This window comes from Euprymna scolopes, chromosome 20, assembly GCF_053919585.1.
Source record: "Euprymna scolopes isolate OS-2025 chromosome 20, ASM5391958v1, whole genome shotgun sequence".
In the NCBI taxonomy this organism is placed as follows: Eukaryota; Metazoa; Mollusca; class Cephalopoda; order Sepiida; family Sepiolidae; genus Euprymna; species Euprymna scolopes.
This window is the reverse complement of record NC_136501.1, coordinates 45,266,413-45,292,980: the sequence shown is the minus strand read 5'-3', so window position 1 is coordinate 45,292,980 and position 26,568 is coordinate 45,266,413. Positions and strand designations below refer to the sequence as shown.

General features: G+C 35.9%; 1 protein-coding gene and 1 pseudogene across 2 annotated transcripts in view; one reads left to right on the top strand and one right to left on the bottom strand.

Moving 5' to 3' along the window:
- Nucleotides 1–6,223: 6,223 nt before the first annotated feature.
- Nucleotides 6,224–26,568, bottom strand: part of LOC145241405 (uncharacterized) — a 196,493-nt pseudogene continuing 176,148 nt past the window's right edge. Inside the window, exon 2 of the transcript XR_013862553.1 lies at nucleotides 6,224–11,075. The product of XR_013862553.1 is annotated as an uncharacterized LOC145241405 (transcript). The remainder of the gene's footprint in view (nucleotides 11,076–26,568) is intronic.
- LOC145241403 (dehydrogenase/reductase SDR family member 6-like) overlaps nucleotides 18,548–26,568 on the top strand; it is a 123,418-nt gene continuing 115,397 nt past the window's right edge. Inside the window, exon 1 of the mRNA XM_080104332.1 lies at nucleotides 18,548–18,957. Coding sequence (XP_079960458.1) covers nucleotides 18,936–18,957 — 22 coding nt within the window. The 5' untranslated portion in view covers nucleotides 18,548–18,935. The remainder of the gene's footprint in view (nucleotides 18,958–26,568) is intronic.

Below are 26,568 nucleotides of genomic sequence, written 5' to 3'. Positions count from 1 at the left end.
TTTTATTATATTTTTTGTTATTTTCTTATTTTTCTTGTTAGTGTTTTTATCAATTATATTAGGGTATTAATACTGTTTTTATTTTGCTCCTCTTATTTTTTATGTACCTTTAATTTTCTAGTTATTTCTTCTTCTTCTTCTTCTTCTTCTTTTTCTCGTTGTTCAGTTCCTGTTTGTTATTTTCATCCATCCTTTTCCTTTACTCGCTTTTCCTTCTTTCCTTCAGGCCCTCCTTTCTTTCCTCGAACTTCCGGTTGGTTTCCTGTTAATTATTGTCTCTCCTCCCCCTTCGCTTCGTTTTCTCTTCTCCTCCTACTCTTTCTTCTCATCTTCCTCCCTTCACCATTCTTTTACTCGCTATCTTTTTTTTTCAGTCGGTTTTTACGTTATTCATCTTCACTTTTTTCTTTCTTATTCAGCGACATCTTCTTCCTATTATTCCTCTTATTACTCTTCTTTTTCTTCTTTATCATTTTCTGTTAGACATTATTTTCTTCTTTTGGCTCATTGCTTTGTTGTCGCTTCTTTTTCTTCTTTTCGATCACCATTTTTATTTTTCTTCGCTTATTTCTCCCTGTATTCATTTTTTTGCAGACTGTTATTCTCTTTTGTATAGTTGTTTCACAAAATTAGCCTCTGGCCTTCTTCAGGTGATTAACCAAGACAGGGTAGAAATGCTGTGTCTTGTAACTGTATCCCCAATAATTATTGCCTTTCATAGCTTTTGTTTCGCCAACTTCAGGCAAAGCTCATCTAGAATCAGGGCCCGTGGTGCAATGGATAGAGGCGTTGAGTCACTATAGTTCCAGGTGAGCATTGCCTAAATATAGCGGTTTATATCCTACCCAAACAGGCAAGAGGATTAGTTGGCGAAAACGTGGCACGAAAACAACTATGCAAAGCAATAATTATTAGGGATACAGTTACAAGAGTCAGAATTCATATCCCATTGGGCTTAGCCACCTGAAGAAGGCCAGAGGATTAGTTACTCGAAACGTTGTAAAACAACAACTATGAAAATGAGAATAATTCTCCGCGAAAACATGAATACAAAAATTTTGAAGCCTCATCTCAAATGATTCTCTTTCCTAAATAAATTATTTCTCCCTATTTATAGCTTCTTCTTCTTCTTCTTCTTCTTCTTCTTCTTCTTCTTCTTCTTCTTCTTCTTCTTCTTCTTCTTCTTCTTCTTCTACTTCTTTATGGCAGTTTCAGTTTTATTTAAAACTTCATTTTATTTTCCGAAGTATGAAATAGATGGAGAATAGGAGTGATGAATATTATTGCCAAGGACAGAGTTTCCAAACGTGACTAAAAAAAAAAAAAAAACTAATTAAAAAAAATTTATAATGTTATTTTTCGATTATTTTGGACTTTATTTTCTTGCTTTTATTCAATTTGTTTAAATGTCATTTTTAAAAGCGGTTGATTTGTATTCAATTAAAAAAAAAGACTATTAAAAAAAAAACTTTTGCCAACGTGCATTTCCAAAAGCACGTTACCAATAAATAATAATAATAATAAAAAAAACGAAATCCACAATAAACTGCGTTTTAGTCATTCATTTCTGTTTGGTTTGGTTTATGTTTACGAGGTGCGAGGTACCTTCAATAAGTTTCCAGACTTTTTCTTTGTATGGGCATTTTTATCGATAGTACATACATGGAACTCTAGTTCCTCTGGAAGTAATCTCCCCCGGCTCCAATGCACTTGTTCTACGGTTCCAACAACTTCTGGAATGCCGCATAAAAGTCTTCCTGTGTGAGAGTGTTATTGACCCTTATCATACTCTCTTTCATCTCCTCAATTGTCTTATAACGACAGCCTCTAAAGTTTTCCTTGGGCTTAGGGAAAAACCAAAGGTAACAACTAACAATGTGTGGAATATAGGGAGGGGGAGGAATTGTCTTGATGCCCATCTTGATAAAATAATCTGTGACAAGGATGGAGCACCATTGGGATAAACCTCACGCAAATCATCATCATCATCATCATCATCATCATCATCATCATCATCATCATCATCATCATCATCATCATCATCATCATCATCATCAGTTCCTCACAAACAATTGTGTGTACAGTTTCCACACTGACATCAAACTGTGCGCTTATTGTTTCTATAGACACAGGATGGTCCTTATTCATGAAATTCTTTATTTGGCCAATCAACTCTGGTGCTCTTACTTCCTTACTCCTTTAACACTTCTCATCATCCCTCACAGACTCCCTGTCTTCCTTGAATCTCTTGTACAACTCAAAAAACTTATGCTCAATTCGTGCAAGATAGTCCAAAACTAGTCTGAAGCATTCCATGCGTTTCTGTGGCATTTTTTCAAAGTTTAAAACAGAATGTTATTGCATATCGTTCACGTCCAGATTGCATTTTTGAAATTCACCAGCTGTGACAATCAGGCTATAGCATAGTGTATTACAATTCCTGCGGTAACTGTTCACTTGAATTTGAAATCATAAAAATTGGTCAGTCATCTCATAAAATCAATAACATACTGGATTTTTAAGAGTGTACAGTAATTTAAAATGCCTGCACAAAAATGTCTGGAAACTTATTTAACGTATTATAGGAACCTATGCATGAATAGAAAATATAAGAACAAGTAAAATGCTAACCTAATTTCTGTGTAGAATTCTGATGCCATTTTGAACGAAGGACGAAACCCGATATTTATTCCTGGACGGAAGCTGACAGATGTGACCGCAGTACAATCCTAATCTTGTCTGAAATACAGAAATCCGGACGCAATGGAGGATCATTCCTCTTAACCCAGCGCTTCTAAATAAGACATACTGTTGGTTCAGCTATGCTGCACGCCACAACATGGTAGAGTTCATCCACGAAACAACAGCTCTAGAACCACTCCAAGATTGCCGAAGATGCCAGGGAGACCATTTAGAGATGCGATTGCACACCATCCAAGCTGTTGTCGGACCTACCTACGGTTTACAGGTCTATTGTGTTCGCCGATAGCTCTGACACTGGCTGCTCATAACTACTTTGTCTTGTATGATCTGCATTCATTTGGGACACTGAGTGTTTTATGGGAGGAGTCGGCCTCAACTCATCTTGAATGAATATTGTCAACTCAGTCATTTCGATCACAATTGGCATGGCCAAAATTTCATGGGCTGTTGCCTCTGATATCACCGTTAAACCCTTGGAAACGTTATGTAGCAGCTCCATCCAGTTCTCACTTAGTCATTACAGACCTATGATTGAATGTCCTTGCAATGTGACATCTGACGAAACCCAACATGGTGTTAAATAAACAGAGAAATAAGTAGACAAATTTGTGATACTATAAAGTGGCCCTATGGTTGATTTGAGCCACTAAGTGCTGAGAGAGGGGGAATAGACAAAGGAAGAGGAAATAGCTTAGAATAAACAAAGAAATCGGAAATAGATAGGAAATAGCAAACAATAACAATAGAAACCCACTGATAAAACAGGGAAGGGCAGCTTTCGGTAGCCAGGGTGGGGTGAGCGACCTGTGATACCAACGTAGAGGAGACAGTGAGTTGACATCTAGATGCCTGTCGCGGCGGATGGAAGTTGGACAGTGACAATTGATATCTAGATGTACTAGACGGCGGATGAAAGTTGGACAGTGAGAGTTGACAACTAGATGCACTAGACGGTGGATGGGAGTTGATAACGACTACAGTTGAACAGTTATAGTTGACCGTGAAATAGAGACGTGGACGATTTTAGAGTTGACTGTGAAACAGAGATAGACGAATGTAACATCAATAGAATGGGGAGAAGACACACACACTCATAAGTCCAACAGTCAATTTATATGTGAACATTGGCGTTTGTGTTTTTCCTTTCTTTGTTAATATTTCTATTTTGTGAACCGCGTGTGTTTCCACAGACAGTCGCCAGCGAGAAAATGACGATCCGGCCATAAGAAGAATAGTCGAACAAAAAATCCACGATACACAACGTTGGGAGTCGGCGATTTGTCGTGGGGTTACAATGGTGCCGGTAGACCTGAGATCGACCTTCAGGCGATTTCACGACGAAAAGGGACACGGAGAAAAAAATTCAAACGGCCGAATCCATTTCGAAAAAAACAACTAAACAAACAACAACAACAACAACAAAATCACTAACACAAAAAAAGAAGAACGTGAAAAAAACATGAGAGCGCTTTCATTACAAACTTCGGAGAGAGAGAGAGAGCGATAGAGAGAGAAAGAGAGAGAGAGAGAGAGAGAGGGAGAGAGAGAGAAAGGCGCAGAAAAAATTAAAACGGCCGGGGAGAAAAAACAATCCCGGGACACAAAAAGTGAAGAAAACCAAAAACACTCAAAGTAACCGAGGAGGAAAAAGAAACAATAATAAAAAAAAGAAAAATTCGAGATGACAAAACAGACGTGCGATGAGTGGCTTTCTCTTTTTTTTTTTTTTTTTTGCTCTGCACAGACAAAATCGGCAATTTAAGGCCAATTTATTTTCTACATTTTTTCTTTGTTTAGTTTTGTTAGCATATGTAAACATTTTCTTGCCTCATATAAAAATGTGCAAATACAGGTTTTTCCATGTATGATACAGAGAGAGAGAGATATATATAAGTTTGTAGCGAAGGTGGGTTTGAAGAAGACAGTGTGGAAATCAGTGGGAAGCGACCGGACAATGAAAAATGACGGGGTGGAGGAAATCAGCCGAGATAGAAGAAAAGCTTACTCGATGGGAAAGAGGGTAGTCGAAAAAAATGTAGGGTGGGCGTGGGGGTCGCGCACAGCTGGGTGAACATAAATTTTATTTTTTTAATATCGTGGAATTCGTTGTAGTTTTTCTATATTGTTTTACAGTGATACTCAAAGAGATAGGGGAAACTGTACTGTTTTTTTTTAAAGAGAGACAGAAACAATGTCGTTCTTTTTTGGATAGATGTTTTTTTTCTATTGCGCTGATCATTTGTTTCCTTTTGTTGTTAAGATTGATTTTTTTGTCTAGATTTTTTCTCTTTGTTGGAAGGTCGCTCCAGGTCGGGGTGAGAGCAGGGACGAGGGGAGAGTCAACACGTTGGTGTGGAGATCTCCCATGAATAAGCGGAGCCTAAGAGGTGATAATTATTTCGGGAAATTTTGATAATAGATAGTGATTTGTATTGAAGGATTTTAAAAGCAAGGGGAGCAATTCACATATTGTGAAATCTTTTCTCCCACGTCTTGACTAGGAACATGGGATGTGGCCACATACATCAACTCCTGATGCACGGATTGAGTTCACTCGGTGTTAAAGTGGCATCGGAAAGCATGTAGATGCGTCATTTTGTTACTTTGTGGAAATGTAAGCCTAGAATAGGAATTGCTGAACACTTCAATTTTTGTCAATATAGAGGTCTTCTATATTTGTGGCAATGCGGCGTTCTCCCGTCTTTTCACTCACGGTTTACAAGGACTTCTAGCAGCATAACACGTTTTATGAGAGAGATGATCGTCGATTTAAGGAATTTCCTGAGGATTTCGTCTGTTGTGAAAACGGGGAGATTTGTCTTACGTCGCGTTCCACGTGATAGGGGGTTTGGGCGATAGTTAGAAAGAAATTAAGTCATGGTGATTCGACTTGGCCAGGTTGTTAGTGGGAAACGGAGCATGAGTTTTTGTGGGATGCAGGAAAAGAAGCATCCAGAAATTCAGATAGTTAGGGATATGAAACACTGGCACGTGGAGTACCTCGGGTCTTTGATCCGGTGGCATATGAAGAACCATTGAGAAATTGTACTTAGAGAGTGGATGTATTTAACGTACGTCGAGAACGTGGATAAATGAAAGTTTAATGTTTGGAGAGTGAGTTACTGATGAAGATCAAAGTTGATACAATTATTGATTGCAATGAGGTCAGTCAAGAATTTTAAAATTTAATGTTATTTTTTACCAATGTTCACGATTCACGGGGAGGGGGAAATTAGGAGACGCAGGCCGATGATCTGCGCAGAGAGAAAGAGAGAAAGCCCTTCACTTAAAAAAAAATAAATAAAATAACAAATAGACGGTCAAAATGAAAACCCTTTTTTATTAAAATTGTCGTTTATAAAAAAAATGGAGACTGTTTAAACAAATTTTTCCGTACACATGCATACGAACTTTATATTTTAATTGTTGGTAAAAAAAACAGGAGAAAAATAGAGACTTATCTTGATTTTAAAGAAAAACATTTTTGTCACGCAGAAAAAAACAAAAAAGAAAGAAAAGAACTGCTTACGTAAATTTTTATGTATTTCTAACGATGAAGATTACATATGTCTCATGCTTGTAAAATTGCACAGGGACTTCTTAATCGATTAGTACAAGAAATGAGAAAAAATTGAAAAAAAGAAACTTATAATTGTTAAATGCTATTGTTTTTTCAGGTTGTAGGTTTTATTGTGTTAAATAATATTGTTTTAGTGTTGTCGAAAACAGAAACAGTAGAGAAGCAATTTTGTTTTGTTAAAATGTTACTTTTTTTCTTAATAATGTTGCAAAACTGAAAACCACCCCTGCTCAGGTGCATGCTGTCGTAAAAAACCTTGACACCTCAAAAGCATGTGGACCCGATCTTATCCCAGCTGTGCGTTTAAAAAAGTGCTCAGCCGAAGTAGCTCCAGTTCTCTCTAAACTCTACAACAAATGCCTTAATGAAGCTTGCTTTCCGGGCTGTTGGAAAACTGCTTCTGTTGTACCAGTATTCAAGGATTCTGGCGAAAGGACAGACCCATCAAATAATCGCCCCATTAGCCTCCTCCCACTTTTTGCCAAAATATTTGAGACCATAATTTACCATCTTACAGATGCTAAACTACTGACTGACAAACAATATGGATTTAGACAAGCTCGTTCCACAGCAGACATCCTAACTGTGATCTCTGAACGTATATACCATTCACTGCACAAAGCGGGGGAGGGCAGAGCGGTAGCTCTAGATATATCTTAGGCTTTTGACAGGGTATGGCATGAGGGTCTCCTCAGTAAAATCAGATCATACGGTATCACTGGTAGAATACTTAACATCATTAAATCCTTCTTAAATAAGAGAAAAATCCAGGTTGTCCTCGATGGTCGTACATCTAAACAATATGATATAAATGCGGGGGCGCCCCAGGGTTCTATCCCTGGACCTCTATTGTTCCTGATATTCATAAATGACCTCCCCGACAAAATTGCCTCTGAGATGGGTATATATGCTGATGACACTACACTCTATGGCAGGCACGACAGGAAGACGAATGAACACATTTCTAAAGAAATGGCAGAAACACGAGAGGAAGACCTCCAATCTGTAGTGGAATGGGGACAAAAGTGGTTGGTCGCGTTCAATGCTGCCAAGACTAAACTAGTTTCATTCAATAATTACAAGAAACCCTCTCTACCACCCATAGCAATGGCCAACGACTCTTTATCTGAGAGTCCATCTTTCAAACTCCTTGGCCTAACGTTCACAGGAAACATGAGTTGGAACAATTACATTGAAGGCATTGCCAGGGCCGCTGCAAGAAAGGTGGGCTCTCTCTACCGTGCTAGAAAACTACTAACACCCGAAAGTATCCTGTACCTCTATAAGGCCACCATTCGCCCATGTATGGAGTATTGCTGCCACATCTGGGCTGGTGCATCTGCTACTAGTCTCTCGCTCCTTGAAAAGGTTCAAAAGAGAGTCGCAAACCTGATAGGCCCTGAACTGGCATCTAAGCTTCAGCCTCTGTCCCATCGACGAAATGTTGCATCCCTCTGCCTTTTCTACAAGTATTTTAGTGGTGAATTCTCTGACGAACTGCAATCACTTGTGCCCCCACGACGTGAGCACCCTCGACAAACCCGACAGGCTGCTAAATCCCACCCCCACACTGTAGAGATCCCTAGATGTAAAAGATCTTTTTACTCCAATAGTTTCTTACCCAGAACCGCTAGACTTTGGAATTCCATTCCAGGTCCCTGCTTCCCCAACAGTACTGACGTGCAGAAGTTCAAGTGTAACGTGAACCGACACCTTGCTGCCCAAATCCCTACATAGTACCCCAGTAGTTGTTGCCCCTGATAATAGCCCCCCACACCAAAGTGGCAATTTGCCTTTTTTTGGGTGAAAATGTAAAAAAAAAAAAAAAAAGTGTTATTAAAGTAAAATGTATAAGATTGTTCTTCTTATTGAAAAAATGGCAAGAGACCAGACAGGTTCAGGGGTGTGTGCACAAGGTTTTTCCGGTGGGAGGCGAAAATAAATCCTCCTGATTTTTTTTAGTGGGGGAGAAAGGGAGAGAGGAGAGTGGCACTATGCCTGTTACAGTTGAGGTGATTAAAATTAATTATGATTTTGTTTTATTTTGAAGGGGGTGGGGCGAAATACTGTGGAGGTGGTTACAATTCCTCCTGTTTATTTTTTTTTGGGGGGGGGCGAATTATTGGGGAGGTGGTTAAAATTCCTTCTGCTTATTTTTGGGAGGGTGGGGCGAAATAGCGGAATGCCTGTTATTTTGGAGGTGGTTAAAATTCCTCTTGTATTTTTTTCTACCTCGGTGGAAAGGCGAGGTTGATTTTCCGTCTCTGGTATGAAAAGCTGTACCAGTTGTCTGGAGCCAGTCAAAAAAGGAATTGCTTTGAAGAGTTGTTTTTAAGGGTATTCAAATACCCCTGGAATACCGAGAGAGTTGGGTGCACATCTGTGGTCCTGGGTTGGAAATGATACGCCGAATTTTTGTTTTCTTTTTTAGTGAAGGTAATATCATTATTCATGTAATATGTATGAATTTTATGTAATTTATGTCGATATGATTTTGTGTTTTTGTAATTTATGTAATAAATGACAAGTTGGGTATGTGAGGGGGTGATACTATAAAGTGGCCCTGGATTGAATTTCAGCCACTAAGTACTGAGAGGAGGGAATAGACAAAGGAAGAGGATATAGCCTAGAATAAACAAAGAAATAGGAAATATCCTACAATCAACAATAGATACGAAGTAGCAAACAATACCAATATATGGGGGGAGACGGAAATTAAAGTGTAAAACAAGATACTGTGAGACGGTTAAGTTGATAGCCAGGAACATTATAAAAGCTAGGTTATTTTTTGAGTTAAGTGAAAATTACTGCTAACTATATGTCAGTTATTTGCAATAGCAATACTTTTTCATGTCTCCATTTGACGTGCAGCTTGACTGACTTCCATACTTATTTGTACGGCTGATCTCACCCAAAATATCAATTTTCTTGCTCGATGAGTTATATCTTAATGTAGTTTCAAACCATGCTGAACCCGGCAACGTTCGAATAGTCAACTAGTATTCACTCATTTCTATTCGGGTAGCAGTCCCGTAATGCACGCCTCGGACATCCAGATTTTGATCCTTACACTCTCTATAGGTCAGCAATTTATCATTAGGCATCGTCATAGATGCCTGTAGGATTTTGTCTAATTTTAGAGTAGCACATTTGTCCTTTTCTGGTTGAAGTTTCTGGTTAATTGTCGCAACAATCATATCCGCGATTGTGACTACAATCTTGTCATGAAGCGAAATGTTTTTGCTTACTTGGCATGTACACCAATGTGGTAATATGGTAGCTGCCACACAAGACCTGTTCTCCGGTACCTGAGCGAAAAGACTGACACCCCGACGGTGTACATCGATCTTTGAGAGATTTCGCTCAAATTCCTCCAAGTTTCGAAGCGATAACAACGTCTCATGGATATCAAACGGCGTCGTCAGTCGATGGCTGTTCATTTTCAGATTGTCCCAAAGTTTTGGAAATCTTTTCGGAAACCATTTCGGGGGAACGATGTACATCATTGGCAATCTCTCTTCCAGTTTCCCCATAAGTGTTTTCCGGAATTTTCCAAAACGCATTCCGTGATCGGAGAAGAAAAATAAGAACGTGTCGTTTATTAGCTGTCCTTCGTGTAAACCTTTGAAAAAATCTTTGAACGCATAATCGGCTGATCCAATCAAGTTGTCGTCATCATAGGAAAGTCGACTAAAAAACGCAAATACAAACTGCCCTTCCGACTTGTATATTTTGGCAAAATCCGAAATAAACTGCATGTAGACATTTACCTCCCGTCTTTCGTTCATACAATGGTGACCAGAGCTCCAGACGGACTTTTTCCTTTTCCATTGCAATAGCCATCGGGCGAAAGTAATGGTCAGTTGGGGGTTTGGCAAAACCGACTCTTGCACCAGTAAACATGGAAATTCTGGGATGATCCTCTAAAAAAGCGGTTCTGTAACCGAGACGATGATATTTTGTCCACATTAGGTCATACCAATCGAATGGTTTTTTCACTTTGGGGGACCACGGTATTTCTTTTACATATTTTCCGTATAACAACGGCATCATGTTAACAAATGTGTTATCAGCTACTTTGTTGTAGGCATTTAATTCGACACCTCCTAATGTCCTCAGCAGAAAGTCTCGCGTGTCTGTCAAGTGTCTGTGCGAACAAAGCCGGGAGACTGAATCCAGACCAATCATGAGAATGTTGAACCTAGTTTTATTAGACATATTCGCGTTTTTATCTCCAGGTTTTATCGTTGTTTGATTTGACCTGTCGGCCATTTTCTTTGCAGATTTTGATGTGTTTAATTCATGTACGAATGCGTGAAAATTCGCGTAGTATTTCTTCATGTCGGTACAGAAGCATTTCACCCTGATAAACTCACTAGCCACGACGGCTTTTCTGGTAAAATTGATTGCTGATGAATATTCAACGTTATTTTCATTCTTTCGAATCACTGTTCTGTGTTCGCAGTGCGTAAAATTTCCCTTGCAGTAGTTCGTCATTGCCGTTGAATTTACAATAACTTGATTACCTTGCTGATAGGTAATCTTCCGTGCAGCCGGACATATTTTTGGCTTCTGCATGTGATAGAATGCTAACACGCTAGTGGCAAATGGGTCAATATCTTCAATTCTACAGAAGGGACTGTCGACGATGTAGAAAGTTTTCACTGCGCGTAACATGTCCTTTCTTTGTACAGACGCCTTCATCGATATCTGATCGATATAATGGCAAAGGTATGCATACAAAATGATGATAATTATCGTAGGCAACAGCAGCTTCTGGAAATACCCGATTCTGAAATATAATGATTAATATATATTAAAACTCAGTATATTCAATGGCATTATTTAAATATAAAAAACCATCAACAATATATTTTTTAAATTTAAATTATCGGAAAATATATGTTCTCCTCTTCAGAACAGTTTTTATTTTCTGTATTTATTTTACTACATTCTTTGATTGTTTAAATAAGCTGTAGTGTTATAAAAAGATGCTAGAAGTGCTCACCGTTGACATCTATGCATTTCTGGGCCCGTTTAACAACATTTGTAGATACTATCTGTAGATGTGATAGCATTGGTAATGTTCTCCTTTAGTTGGTCTATTTTGTGAGGATTATTTGCATAAACTATTTACTTTAAAGTCTTCAAAATATAAAAATCACATGATGACAAGTTCGGGAAAGGTGATAGCCACAACCCTTTGCTTCCGTAAACGTGTCATGAACTCGTGTCAATGTTCTATGAAACGTGTGGCATTTAGCGCCATCTTCTTGGGAAAAATTGTGTTTTATCTTATTGTGTCAGTTGGTCGTAAGAGAAAAATTATAGAGATTAGGCTACTTTTAAGTGGGCCGCTTAATCACAAAAACAAATTGATTTAAGAAAAATTATAGATATCGGGCTATTTTTAAGTGGACCACCCTGTAATTTTATCCGTTGTACGTCTTAACGGGCGATTTTGATTTTACCAATAATGAAATTATCTTCTGCTTCCGGTTTTCTTTTTTCATTATTATTCGCATTCATCTCCTTTTTTGTTTCTTCTTCTTCTTCTTCTTCTTCTTTTTCTTCTCCTTTTTCTTCTTCTTCTTATTATTATTATTATTATGATTATTATTATTGTTCGTCTTCTATTCTGTATTTTTCATCTTTCTCCCCAACAACAATAGCAACAACAGTACACTGCAGAAAATGAAAATTTGTCTCAAGAAGAAAATAATTTCCCACCAAAATTAGATTTAAAAACATTAATTGTTAATTGTTGATTATTATTCTACATAATAAAAATAAATGTACGTGTGTCCGGTTTGCTTCAATAATCAACTATTCATATTCAATTTTCTGATCACAGAAAGAGACTAAATTACAATAATATCTTAAAACTAACCAAAATAAGCCGCTCAACGAGGGCAGCAATTACTAAAACTTTAGTCTTTTTTCTTTTTACAGAAAAACAAAATAATTTTACAGAAACACAAAATAATTTTACAGAAACACAAAATAATTTTCATAAGTTTATAAGTTTATTCATATGTGTTATTTGATACATTCCAAAGTTTAGGAAATATGTTGTGCACTAATATACAATAAAGAAAAAGAAAAAAAGAAAAAGAAAACGATTTTTGATGCGATGTATTTATTTCATAAAAAACCCGCAATTTACAACATCACGTGGACTCTTCATAGAACTTTCTTCCACTCGACATCATGGCGAAGAAAAAGAGAGAGAAAGAAAGATTAACAAAGGAGTATTACTCCGAAATATATTTCTTAAAAAATAAACACTAGTTTACTTTATAGAAAAATTAGCGTTGCAGTTTTTGGCTTCAAACGTATTCAATACGTATTTTATTCTTCGTATTTATTTATGTATTTGCTTTATTTGTTATAATCATTTTCATTGTTGCTGCTATTTCACCACGTCTCGGTCAACTAATCCTCTGGCTTTTTTTGAACGACGAGGCGTAGTGGACAGAGGTGTTGTGTCTCTACGGTTCCAGGTGAGCATTATCTGAAGATAGCGGTGTCAATCCTTCCCAAAGCAAGCCAAAAGATTAATTGGCTAAAACGTGGTGAGACAACAATATCTATGGAAGGCAGTAATTAATGAAGATACCATTTAGAGTATAAACATTCCCATCCCGGCACGGTTAATCACTTGAAAACACAAATGACTCATCTTAAAGCATCCCAATATATATATATATATATATATATATATATATATATATATATATATATATATATATATATATATATATATATATATATATATATAATTGATGCGATCTTTATTATATTCGAGGGTTTTTTTTTTGTTTCATGAAATGAATTCCCTATTAAAATCTCTTTATACAATGAAATGAATCAACAAAAGAATGGAATCATCATCATCATCATCATCATCATCATCATCATCATCATCATCACCACCACCACCACTACCAGCATGTTGCTTTATTGGCCTTTTCGCTCGGAACAAAATGTAATATTTCTGCATGTGCTGCACTTACATTTTCTGTCCTCGTTTAATGAAGCGGAAATCCCTCAAGAACGGGTAAGCTATCATTCTTGTTTAATTCACGGGGTCCTCTTTTTGAGGAATTAGTTTTTCCTCGCGCAAAATACTGACCGAATGGATCAGAAAGTATTGCACAATGTATTGTTATGATGCTCGGTCTTATACATTCATGAGCTAACAATTTGAAGTTCAGTCATCCTAACAATGCAATTTCCTCTGCACCATTCAGGCGAAATAAATAGAAGTCGTTGCTTTTGGAACTTCTTCAAGTGTATCTTGTCGAATTTGGGAATCTTTCTGTTGAACTCGGGAATTTCGACAGAATTTTGAACGGAACCCTGTATTTACTTCCCGTGACGCAGAGATTAGAGTTCTTGGAAAAAAACAATTTTAAAAATGTATATTTTCCTGAAGATTCAAGTGGGTGGTCAAAAATACAATTGCGAATTAGTTAGGATCTCTATCCAGTAATGGCTGACGTTACAAGAGCATTCTACCCCCAACCCCGTGAAGTAAATAAATGGTTTTGTTCGCAATTCCATGCAAATCCCCGAGTTCGACAGAAAGATTCCTGAGTTTTACAAGACATACCTGAAGAAGATCGGAGGTTAACATCGGCCGAAACGTGATGAAAATCTTACTCAAGATGAGAACAGTATTCCGAACAATCCAAATAATACGAATAACCATTCCTCATGTGAAAAATTCAGATATGTAAGACTAAACCGTATGTCTAGAATCTTTTTTCCAATTTTGATCAAAATCCATTATAATATTTTTATTCTAAAGCGTAAGGATGCTTAAGAAGAATTGAAATACAAGGAATCTTACCTCGTTGGCGTGTGATGCGTATTGATCAAATTCAAGGCAAGTCTTTGAATTTTGAAATGAGAAGTTGTGTTCACGTTGCACCGATAAAAACCGTCTAAAATACTCGAAATTGAAACGTAAAAATTATGATATCTAACCTCTGTAACTTCAGAGCTACAGTGATAGGGGCCACGTTTATAAGGGAGCAATCGTCAACAAAATGCTTTATATAAAACTAACCTAGGTGCCCGGCGTTGCCCGGGTGTTTGTAGGTGTGTGTTTTGAGAAAATAAATAAATAAATAAATAAATAAATAAAAAGGTTGTAGAAGGCAGGCAGACAGGCTCGAACCCGTGACGCGAAGGCGAAAAAGAAAGTGTATGTGTATGTGTGAGGTGTGAGGGTGTTGGTTGAACAAAAAAAAAGAAGAAAATTGCGAGCACAAAAAAGTGGTCGTAGGCAGGAAGCTCGAACCCCTACCGCGAAGAAGAAAAACAAAGTGACCCCCCCCAAAAAAAAAAAACATAACGCGTTATCTGTTGTTGCCACAGCGGAAGTGACGTAGGTTTAAAAATGTAAGATAATCGAAAAAAGGCGATGACTTCCGGAAATATCGCCGGGAAAAGCGACTGCTCCCTGTAGAAAAGTACCCAGTTTAGGGTAAAGGAATTAATGTTTTTTTTCGATATTTGTCGTCCGAACAGTCCAGTTTCAAAATGATATCGTGAATATCCGCCACCTCTGTCGAAAGGTTTGTCGAGGCATACATACATACATACATACATACATACATGTAAACAGACAGGTGATATTTATATAATAGATAAGCATTATTTATATAAAGTCATGTATGTTTATATGTTTACATATTTTTAGGTACCAAATTCATTCTTAAAGTAATTAAGTGATTATTGTGAATTTTGAAACAATGATGCTAATTATAAAGAATGGGTAATATGACCTATGTTTAGCTACTTTTAATTTGCTACGAAGTACGTAATTCAAATTTGGAAAATTCAAATACTCGCGTTTTTTTGTTAAATTTTAACAATAGGTTTTATAACACTAATCCTAATTTCAGTTTCATTGGATTTTCGTTTACAGGTTTTTATGGGACGTAAAGCTGCAACCCTATTTGAAAATTCAAATATTTCAGATCTGCATAATATTTGATACATAATTAGACGCAAGATTCCCTGAATTTCAATTTTTTAAGACTCATTAACGCCTCCGTTCAGTCTTTAAAGGCAATGGATTCCCTCTGTAGGGGTGGTTGCACGTGCACTTGTGAGGCAAGGGTTGCGCAATCAGCTGCCACACCTCTCCTAAATCGGCACTGCTTTAGTCCAGTTGCAAGGAGAAGTCCCGGATGACTGGAAGAACTGCCGAGGTAAGCAGAGAGCACGTACAACACCTGGAATTTCCAAATGGTCACCAATTTTAGTACTGGCAGACTCAACGTTGCTTAACTTCGGCGATCTAACGAGAACCGGTGTGTCAAGGTAATTTTGCTGTATTACTATTATCATAAGAACCATTAGAATCAAAATTATGAATAGATTTCGATCAAAATTCGAATAAGTATTCTAGACATAAGGCTCAATATGATTGCATCTTATTTTTTATCTTCATAAGTGGGGTAGTAAAGTGGTGCAAAACTGTCCTGTTCGGAAAAATCATTTTACTTTAGCTCTGTGGCTGAGAATTATTATCGATCCTGAATAACATTTTGAATTAAAAAGGAAAAGGAAAGATATATTCATTTCAAAATACATACCGTAGAGTCTTCCTTTTCTCTTTAGCGAACCACGAACGGAAGGTTAGTTTTTCGGAAACATTTTCCATCATTTTGGTATCTTTGGACTGCTTCATCTCTTGCAGTTAGTTGGAACTGATATGATCAATTCAATTAAATTCAATTTATTTTTTTTTTTTTGACAAAATATGAAACAATCGTGCTTCAATTCCATGCAGTGAAATAAAGAGGTAGAAGATTACAGAAAAGATGTTACAATAGTCCAGCACTTGTGCAGTTTACCTTGAATTTGTTGCGTTGTTGATGCATTTATTACTTCACTTGGAAGTTTATTCCAAGGTCCAGGGATTTCGACTGAGAACGCAGACAGCGGTTCAATTAAAATCGCCGGTGAAATAGTTTCTTCTAGTGTTCGCGTAGACCTCTTTCTAATACAGGAGTGAATTATAGAACCGGAGGTCTATCATGATGTAATTTGAGGAGTTAACTGTGAGTTAATGTGCGTAAACGTATAATCATGGTATATTTTTTGTCATAGGGAAAATAGAAGTCACTGGTAAAAATATAACGATAAGAATATCGTTGTTTTATTAGGAAACGTTTCGTATGCTTAATTGCATTGATTAGCGAATAAAATTCACACAAGCTGTGGCCAATTATTTATATTTCATTTTGATTTAAGACACAAATCGACGGTAAAATAAGTTCTTCTAGTGTCCATGTATACATCTTTCTGGTGTAGGAGTGAATAATAGGTCCTCAGGTATATTATGATGTCCATTGAGGAGATGGTTAAATTTAAATGAACTTTTGTAACTGAGAAATCAGAATTTATGTTCGAACTTACTAGTATAAAGGCTGTGATAACAGTATCGCTGTTTCGTCAAGAAATATTTTGTATGCTTGCGTGTATTGATTAGCAAATAAAATTCACACAGGCTGTGCCTAATTAATTCTTATTAAATGTCAGATGTATTAATAAGTATACATATTAGAATGCGTGCAATATTACCGTGTTCTTCGTAAGGAGGTAAGACCTGTACGACCGAAAGTGACGTCATGCTAATAGCTACACGCAAGTTATATCTATCAAACTGTTAGACTGTAGATTATTAATGAATTTTGAAAAACATTAGAAACTTTATCATTAATTGCATTAAAAAAGAAATATGATTCAACTGATTTTAAAACTGAACTTTATTCAATACTAACTGACTTGTGTCCGGACGTTATTCCGGAACCTAGAGAGCTAAACATTATGAGAAAAATGAAAAGATTGCTATATACAAAATTAATGAACTTGTGTTTTTGTGTGCTTGGGGAGAAAATTAAAATTATAGAAGTAAATATAAATTTTAAGAGAGAAAATTAGAGCACGATAAGAGCTGTATAATATTTGCAGACTATAATATTTGTAGACTATTGCATTTGTAGATTACCACATTTAAAGACTATAACATTTGTAAACCGTAAAATTTGAGACTGTAGCAGTTGTAGAGTATCACATTTGTAGATTATCACATTTGTCGACTACCACATTTGTAAACCATAACATTTGTGACTATAACATTTGTCGACTATCACAGTTGTCGACTATCACATTTGTAGACTATAACATTTATAGGTTATAATATTTATAGACTATATTTGTAAACTATAATATTTGTAGACGATCGCTTTTGTAGATTATCACATTTGTAGATTAAAATATTTGCAGACTCTAACATTTTTCGACCATCACATTTGTCGACTATCACATTTGTAGAATATTACATTTTTATACTATCACATAAGTAGAATGTAACATTCGAAAAGCCTTAATAAAACATGCCCAGATGATTAAAAACAAATAAATAATTTATATTTAATAGTAGATATTACAGTCACATAAATTTAATTTTCTCAAAAGAAATAAGAAATATAAGGAAAATCGCCTCCCTCTATTATCTGTAAATGTAGATACGTACATAATTATTTTTGTACAAATGTGAATGTATTTATATTAACAAAAAGAACGTCTGATTGAAAGTTCGCGGTAAACGACGGCCGGTTAGATTCAACCACTGATATTAAACTTCATCCGTAATATAACTTCGTGCGGAAAGTTTCAGTTTTGCAAATCTATTAATTTTTTATTAAATTGTTGGTCAATAGTACTATATAGTTTTTTAGAAAGCCGCCTTCTCCATGTTAGGAATGGCTTTCTAAATAATAACGTGTTTTTTTCAGCATAAGATTTTTGAGCAAACTATTTTAAACATTAAGAAGTGTGGAGGCTTTCTTAACTCTCTGTACTTTCACCTAACAATTTAATGACTAAATTAATAAATAAAAATTAGTACAAAATTTGTAAAATGATAAGAGAAAGACACAAAAAAAAAAAACAAAAAAAAAAACAGGAAGTAAATCTGACCGGGCAGTATTTACTGCTGATTCTGTGCTTGGCGTTTTTCTGGTTTGCCTGTATTTACATGCAGTCTGCATTCATTTGCGTAAAATAAACAAATAATAAATTACCTCCCCCAACTAGGACGAATGTGATAGCACCGTAGTGTTTGATTTAAAAGCAAATAATTATTACGTCCTAAATGCAAACAAAAACAGTTTGTAAATGAGTAAATATTCTCCTGCTGACGACTGTTGAAATATTGACGAAAGTATCCGAACATAGTACCTGCGTTTTAGTAAAAGTGTTATACATATAAAAATACGTATGTGAACGGCAGAATCGGAATGAACACATGTGTGTGTACGTAGCTACGACCGTATTTTAGTCCATATTTTTGTTTCATAAAGCAAACGTCTATAACATATCAAAGAAAAAGAATAAATGCAAAAAAGTAAACGTGTAACTTAGCGCGGATGTAAATGCATGCGAAGTCGCGTCACGGTGCGGAAAAAGGACTATAAAAAGAGAAAGAGATCAATTACGAGAGAAATAACGTTCGAGATCTCGGAAGAGATGTGGATTACGTTAGCGATCACGAGCTAAGTCTGAGGGACGGTCAAGAAGACGATCGCGTGAGAGACGTCAGCGGGGTAAAGAGAGAACGAGGAAACAAATGTTGTTGCTACAAAGAACAAGTGAGTTGGAGTTATTTCCTATTCCTTGTATTGGTCTCATTTGCCATTGAAACTGGACACAACGTAATGTTCGTTCCCGGACAACGTTACACACGGAAAAAGGTATTATATCAATAAAAAAAAAAGACTAAACAAAGTAGAAATACGATTATTGGTCATATTCCAAAATAGCTAGTAAAAAAAAAAAAAAAAAAAAAAAAAGGAAAAAAGAAAATCTTGCCAAATGCAATTATCTGGATATATTTTTTTATGTTTTGACTTATTTTAAAGTGTTTTTCTACTTATAAATAAAAGGTAGTGTACCGCTTGTTGAGTTAGAACTGGAAACAAAATTGTAGTCCCATCTGAGCTATAGTCGAGCCTCAAGAATAGCTTACAATTAAAAAGTAAACAAGATACTGGTAGAATATTTCTGTTACTATATTATATATTTCTCGCGCGATGACTATGCATATATTTCATTCTTCTTAATGACATGTATTGTGTGTGTTTCTATCAGTATTGCGTTCAATTTTCAATTTTTGAGCGATTATCAAGGCTCGAATACAACCTTCATTTTGTTTTTCGTTCTAACTGAACACGTTTTCACTATCCATAGTTTTAAAAAAAGCGCTTTAAAATAAGCTTAAACATAACAAGGCCGATAGCCATTAGTCGCGTGCTCTCGTGTAATGAATGAATGCGTGAATGTAGGATTGACATGAAATTCTTAAAGATAAATTAAAATGACCGAAAAAATGGGCTCAAATGACTTAAATAAATAAAAAGTAAATGACTTAGAATGACTCTAATGAACTTAAGGATGAATTGAATGACCTTAAGAATGACTTGAATGCTTAAAAATACGTGGAATCCTTCAAAAACAACTTGAATGATCTGAAGAATGACTTTGATGGCGTTGAGACTGACTGGTTGTAAAGTGAGTGATCATTTTACATTAAATTAATAGAGAAAAGAGATCCCCCACTTTATTTCACAAAGTTACAAGCATAAGTACAGCATGTAGTAAGAACAGATACTACACTTTGATCTTGTCCAAAAAGCCCAAGAAAAGGGTATTTATTTGCTCCCCCACCGAGCAAATTAGGCACAAGGCCGACTTTTAATGTGAGGAGTGAAGGGGAAATGGGGACCAACTCCCCGGGGAGTAAGGGAGCTGGATAGTGACAACTGGCACGAAGGGCCGCCCCCACACTGACCAAGGTCCCACATGTGGGGCTGCCCCCACACACGCTCCCGACCTGCAGCATCCGCCGGAACAGATACCACACTCCGATCTTGGCCAAAGGGCCAAGAAAAGCTTAAAAAGCTAAGAACAGCATCTATTAACAACAGACCTTTGATCTTAACCAAAAAGACCTAGCACAAAAGTGTTACGGACAGACCGACAAACCAACCGACCGACACACCGACCGACCGACGCGACTAAAAACTTATCCAGGGAGGTAAACAAGTAACTTTGCTTGCCTTTGGTAACAATTATTAGTTGTGCATTTATTTTTTCACCTTGTTATTTGCTTTGTTAGGAAAATCATTGATTATTGTTATTAAAAAAAAACATGTTTGGTGAATTACGGTAAGAAGTCAGTTTATTTATCAATTGTTTTCAAGAAATCCGTATAATAAGTGAAAAGCAAATTGTATATTTCGTATAACTTCTGAATGGTAGAACTGGATTCGGCTATTTCTGTCCGTCATGATAACTGCTTACGCTGTGCCTGCTAATCTCTAAATTCAAGTGAAATTAAATTTGTACGGTATATTTGTTGATTAAATTGTTAGCTGAAAGTTCAGAAACGTTAACATGTTAAGAATGGATTTCGAAATAACAACGTTATTATTTCAGCACGATCCGTAATCTGCAGAATTAACGTCATTTTTATTCAGTTAATATTGTAGGATGACTTCGTTCTTAGTTTTAGATGTTGTTTGTGTTTGTGAATGCATATGCATTTTTTGTTGTTGCAAGAATATTAAATATTCTTACGCGTGTACATACACAGAGAAAATTTTACAATGTAGAGGTATTTCTTATTATACAGTGTAATACTGCGTATAGTTAATACTGCTTCGGAAATAGAGAATAGTCATCGAAGAAAAAGCAACATAAAATCTGAAAAAAAAGAAAATTATTTACCAGTATTTTCGGAAGGAGCCACACTAAAGTTTAGATAATTCTTGAGAAGTCTCGATGTACATAAACAGAATTCAGCACTTTAAATGCTTTTAGAATTTGCAAAATTGTCGAACTGACAAACTTGGCGCTGCAATATGTGGCATGTAGGTAGATTAGTAATCGATGTGCAAGATCAAACGTACAAGCATAATAAGCTTCTTTCTTTCTTTCTTTTTTTCTTTGTTTGTTTGTTCGGCTTTTTCTTCTTTCCTTTTCACTTTTTTCATCGTCGGGTTTTTGCATGCATTAATTGCTATTCTTTTTCCTTCTCCGTGAACTGTGAACTGAAAATAAGTGAAATGAACATATTTTCGAACCAATAAAATTCGCTTCAGACTCGGTGTTTAACAACCCTATATAAAAATAAAGTTTATAAAAAAGTGGCTTGGTGAAAAGCCATTTAGATTTCTTCTGGAAACAGCTGCAAGACACGTGTCGACTCTCTAACGTCTCTCCCAGAAAACTAGAATACGCTACGTTGAAATATCTTTAAACTTGCTGATCTATCTTTAGAGAACACATGCTACACAGAATGTAAACACACACACATATACATATACACACACACACACACACACACATATATATATATATATATATATATATATATATATATATATATATATATATGCCACAAAGAAACTTTGAAATGGACTTTCTCGTGCTTTTATCTGAAATTTCGCAAATAAATGTTGGTCTTTCAAAGTATATTTTATATTTCTGTAAAATTCTTCTTCGTATATATATATATATTTCAGATTAATGAAATTCAATAAATCTACTGGTATGCAAATCGGTCTTACAAAATATTATTGGATGTAATCTATCTATCTATATATCTATAAAAGTGAACGTGTCTGTCTTTCTGTGTGTCTGTCTGTCTGTGTACATTTCCCTACGCAATAACTCTGTCAATTTTTAGTCTATAGACTCGAAATTTGAAATACCCAGTACTGAGATTTGGGAAAATCGATGTGACGGGTGTCAGCCAGAAATTTGGCTGTTAAGGGGTCAAATTTCAACGATTTGACCTTTAAGAACTCTACCAAACTCCTCCAACAATTTTGGGTTTAGACACTTGAAATTTTAGATATAGGTTCCTTGAACCTGGATCTAACTTAATAAAGTGATTTGAGCCCGAAGCTATAAATTTTAAGGGGTCATAATAGGGGTCAAAGTTTTAAAAAATTAACCATTTTTTTGTTTTTTTGCACAGCATACACCTCCAAACACCCGAGCAACGCCGGGCGCCCCTGCTAGTATATCTATAAAAGTGAACGTGCCTCTGTGTGTGTACATTTCCCTACGCAATAACTCTGTCAATTTCAAGTCTACAGACTCGAAATTTTACATACAGGGTACTGAGATTTGGGAAAATCTTTGTGGTTGGTTTTCGGCCAGAAATTTGGCTGTTAAGGGGTCAAAGTTCAACGATTTCACCTTTGGGAACTCTACCAAACTCCTCCGACAATTTCGGGTCTAAACACTTGGAATTTTAGATATAGGTTTTTTAGACATGGATCTAACTTGATAACTTGATTTGAGCCCAAAACAATAAATGTCAAGGGGTCATAATTGGGATCAAAGTTAAAAAATTGGTCTTTTTTTTTTCTTTTTTGCTCAACATACACCTCCAAACCCCCGAGCAACACCGGGCTGAAATGCTAGTATTTTTTATAAGATAATCCCAGCCGAATAAAATTGCTCAATAAAGAAATGATAATTTAGAAATTTAAATTTTATGATTTGGAATAATTTTTTATTTAAACTTCCAGTAAGACTAGATCACCTCGTCACAAGTGTGTTTTTACGTTAGAGAACATATAGGCATATTTAAGATGTGTTTTTACGGTAATCAGGACAAAGTAACTCTTTTATAGTTAAATATTTACAGATTTATAAAGAATCGGAATCAGAATCGGTAATTTTACCGGAATCGAGAATTTAGTTTGGAATCGGGAATTGTATTGGAATCGGGAAAATATTGGAATCATCCCATCAGTAATATATATATATACATCTATATATGTATTCTTAATATATATATATATATATATATATATATATATATATATATATATATATATATATATATATATATATATAATTAGTAGTTGCTATTTTTCAAAAGTAGGGTAACCAATGAAATGTAACGAGGTTAATACGAGAGTGCTCAATACGGTAATAGAGCAATTTACATTTTCAAGCAGTAATTTGTTGCTACACAGTCATAAGACCGAAACATGCTTATGACTGTGTAGCTACAAATTACTGCTTATGTAAAGAGAAATTGAATATATATATATATATATATATATATATATATATATATATATATATATATACCATAAATATTTTTCGTATATTAATGTATTTAATGTATTCTTATATTATTCCCTAATCTCGTTCTTGAGTTAAACCTTGCTAACTGGTCATCCATTCATAACATTCATGTTTCCTCTTTTTATTCGTCAATTTAACTACTCTTCGATTCAACTACATGTATATTAATTATTAGCGTTGTTCCAAGGGCGTACTGCCACCAAAAATTGCTAACCTAATAGGTTGTGCACCATCAGCTAGGCTTCAATCGCTGTCCCATCGACGAAATGGTACATCCTTCTGCCTGTTTTACAAATAGTTTAATGGTAGATGCTCCGACGAACTACAAGCTCTTGTGCCCCCTCGAGATAAATGCTTTAGACAAACCCGACTAGCAGCAAAATTCCACCCCTACACAGTAGAACTCCCTATATGTAAGAAAGCCTTCTACTACTCTAATAGTTTCTTCCTCAGGGCTACTAGACGTTGGAATTTCCTTCCGGGTTCCTGTTTCCCCAATTGTACTGACATGCAGAGGTTCAGGTGTAATGTAAACAGATACATGCTGCTCAACTCCCTATACAGTAGCCTTATGAATTATGTCCCAGACAGAAACCCTTACATCAATATGACACAGTGCCTCGTTTGGGATAAAAATGCAATATATATATATATATATATATATATATATATATATATATATTTATTTATATATATATATATATATATATATATATATATATATATATATATATACTCTTCTGTATGGTGCCGAAACGGGGACCTTGTACGGCAAGCATATAAATCAGCTTGGTTCCTTCCATATGAGATGTCTGCGTTTTATTTGCATGGCAGGATTGTGTTCCGAATAGTGAATTACTGGAGAGATGTGAAATCACTGGTATTGAATCATTTTTGATCAGGATACAAATGCGGTGGTCGGGTCATCTTGTAAGAATGGATGACTCAAGAGTTCCTAAGCAACTTTTTTATGGTCAACTGACAAATTCTTACCGTTCAATAGGGCGTCCCCTGCTTCGTTACAAAGATAAACTAAAAGACAACTTGAAACGTTGTGGAATTTCTCTGAGTTCCTGGGAGAGTGTAGCAGAGGATCGCAGAAAATGGAGAAAGATGTGCTTCCTGGGGACCAAAGAATTTGAACATTACCGCCTTTGTCATAGGGACACTCTTCGTGCAAATATGAAGGCAAAACACAAGAAACATCCACCTAAAAATGAATATGTATGCCATTGTGGTTTCAGAGCACGCAGCAGAGCAGAGTTATCTGTTCATTCGAGAAGGCATCTTTGACCTACGAGCATATGAAAGTTCAACATCTGCGGAGGAGTGTGCCGGACGTCTACCGGATTGCAATTATGCATGTGGTGTCACAGAGCTTGGGAGCTGCTGAAGATTGCATACTGAACCCCCATTCATCGTCTTCGATGAGAGAACCCACCATATATATATATATATATATATATATATATATATATATATGTATATATATATATATATAGTAATTTATAAAATATATATGGCGATTAAGCTACACTGAATATTCCGCGTTTCATCCACTCTAGGATTCTTCAGGTTTATTCGCAGTCTGAAGAATCCTAGAGTGGATAAAACGCGGAATATTCAGTGTATCTTAATCCCATATATATTTTATAAATTACTAACTAGCTCTACCTACGTATTGAGCACTTTTGAAGTAAATACTTAAAGTTTACGCATAAATTTATTCTTTTTTATATTAATTTCATGTGAGTAAATGAAGTAGTTATATATATATATATATATGTGTGTGTGTGTGTGTGTGTGTGTGTGTGTGTGCGTGTGCTACTTGTAGACAAAATCTGCACTACTCTATCACTCTTATGAAGCAAGCGTTAATGCATGCTAATCAGTTATGTTTATGAACGAAAAGCAACCGTACACAAACAATATGGTAGAATTCCTAAGGAATTCGCAGCTGCATTTTGAGTGTTGCCGACACTGAGGATTGAATCTTTAACCTCCGAAGTGTATAACTTTACAACTATATTTTATAAAGTACACTACGCCACGGGTTCCTGCGAACAGAGAGATTCCCGAGTTCGACAAGATATATGAAGAATGTCGGAGGTTATATCGATAGAAAGTAATGGAAATAACTCTCAAGATGAGAACAATAATCCGAGGAATCCAAATAATTCGAATAATCAGTCATCTTCCAAATTTAAGCGAATGTGACTTTTTCTAATTTTCTCGTGTTAAAAATACTTTTCTAAAATCTCGCAAGTTTGATTCATTTGGAGTTCCCTCCTTTGTTCCTGTAGTCTGTTTTCAATATGGTGTGCCGATATCGTCGCTGTTCGGTTTTGGCTGAGAATTCATCCATACAAAATATATGAACTCTCCCGAACGGTATATTAATACCAAAAGCTACCACGATAGAGTCACTAATTGTACACCATATTTACATTACGTACTACATCTCTCGTTCTCTATGTAGTCTGTCTTGTAAATACAAACATCTTTTCTAATGTTTTATTTTACTTCAGTCGAAGTTCTCAGAAATCAAGGGACCCACTTCCTGGGGCTAACACTTGAACTCTATATGAGATGCATAGATATTCGAATCCTCCATTTAAGTTCTTTATCTCTCAAACACAGAGTTAGTAAAGAAACTGAGAACATAGTTTTCCTCTCCCCTGTTAACCATTTTCATATGTTGTAGTATAAGTTTTGTTTCCGTCTATTAGTCTTACTAGATTCAAGGACAAGAATTTATCTAGTCTGGTGGAGTATCCAGCTTTGTGCTATTATTTGAGGTAAGACCACTTGGAGAAGGTGCACAATTCCTAGTAAAAGCTAATGTCAGTTAATATAGTCAGATCTTATTTGAGCAGCGAATACTACGTGATTTTGAATATTTAGTCAGAGTTTACTTCTTTGGAAAGTATCCTCATGCCAGGTTGTTCTGACAAACCCCTGTAGCGAGAGACTTTAGACACTCGAGGATAGCGTCTAGTAGGCATTCAACTTTCTTGCTGACATTTCTGGGCCATTGCAGTTTAGCAGCAAAATTTGATTTTCTTATTTAGAAATAAAAATATTCAATCAAT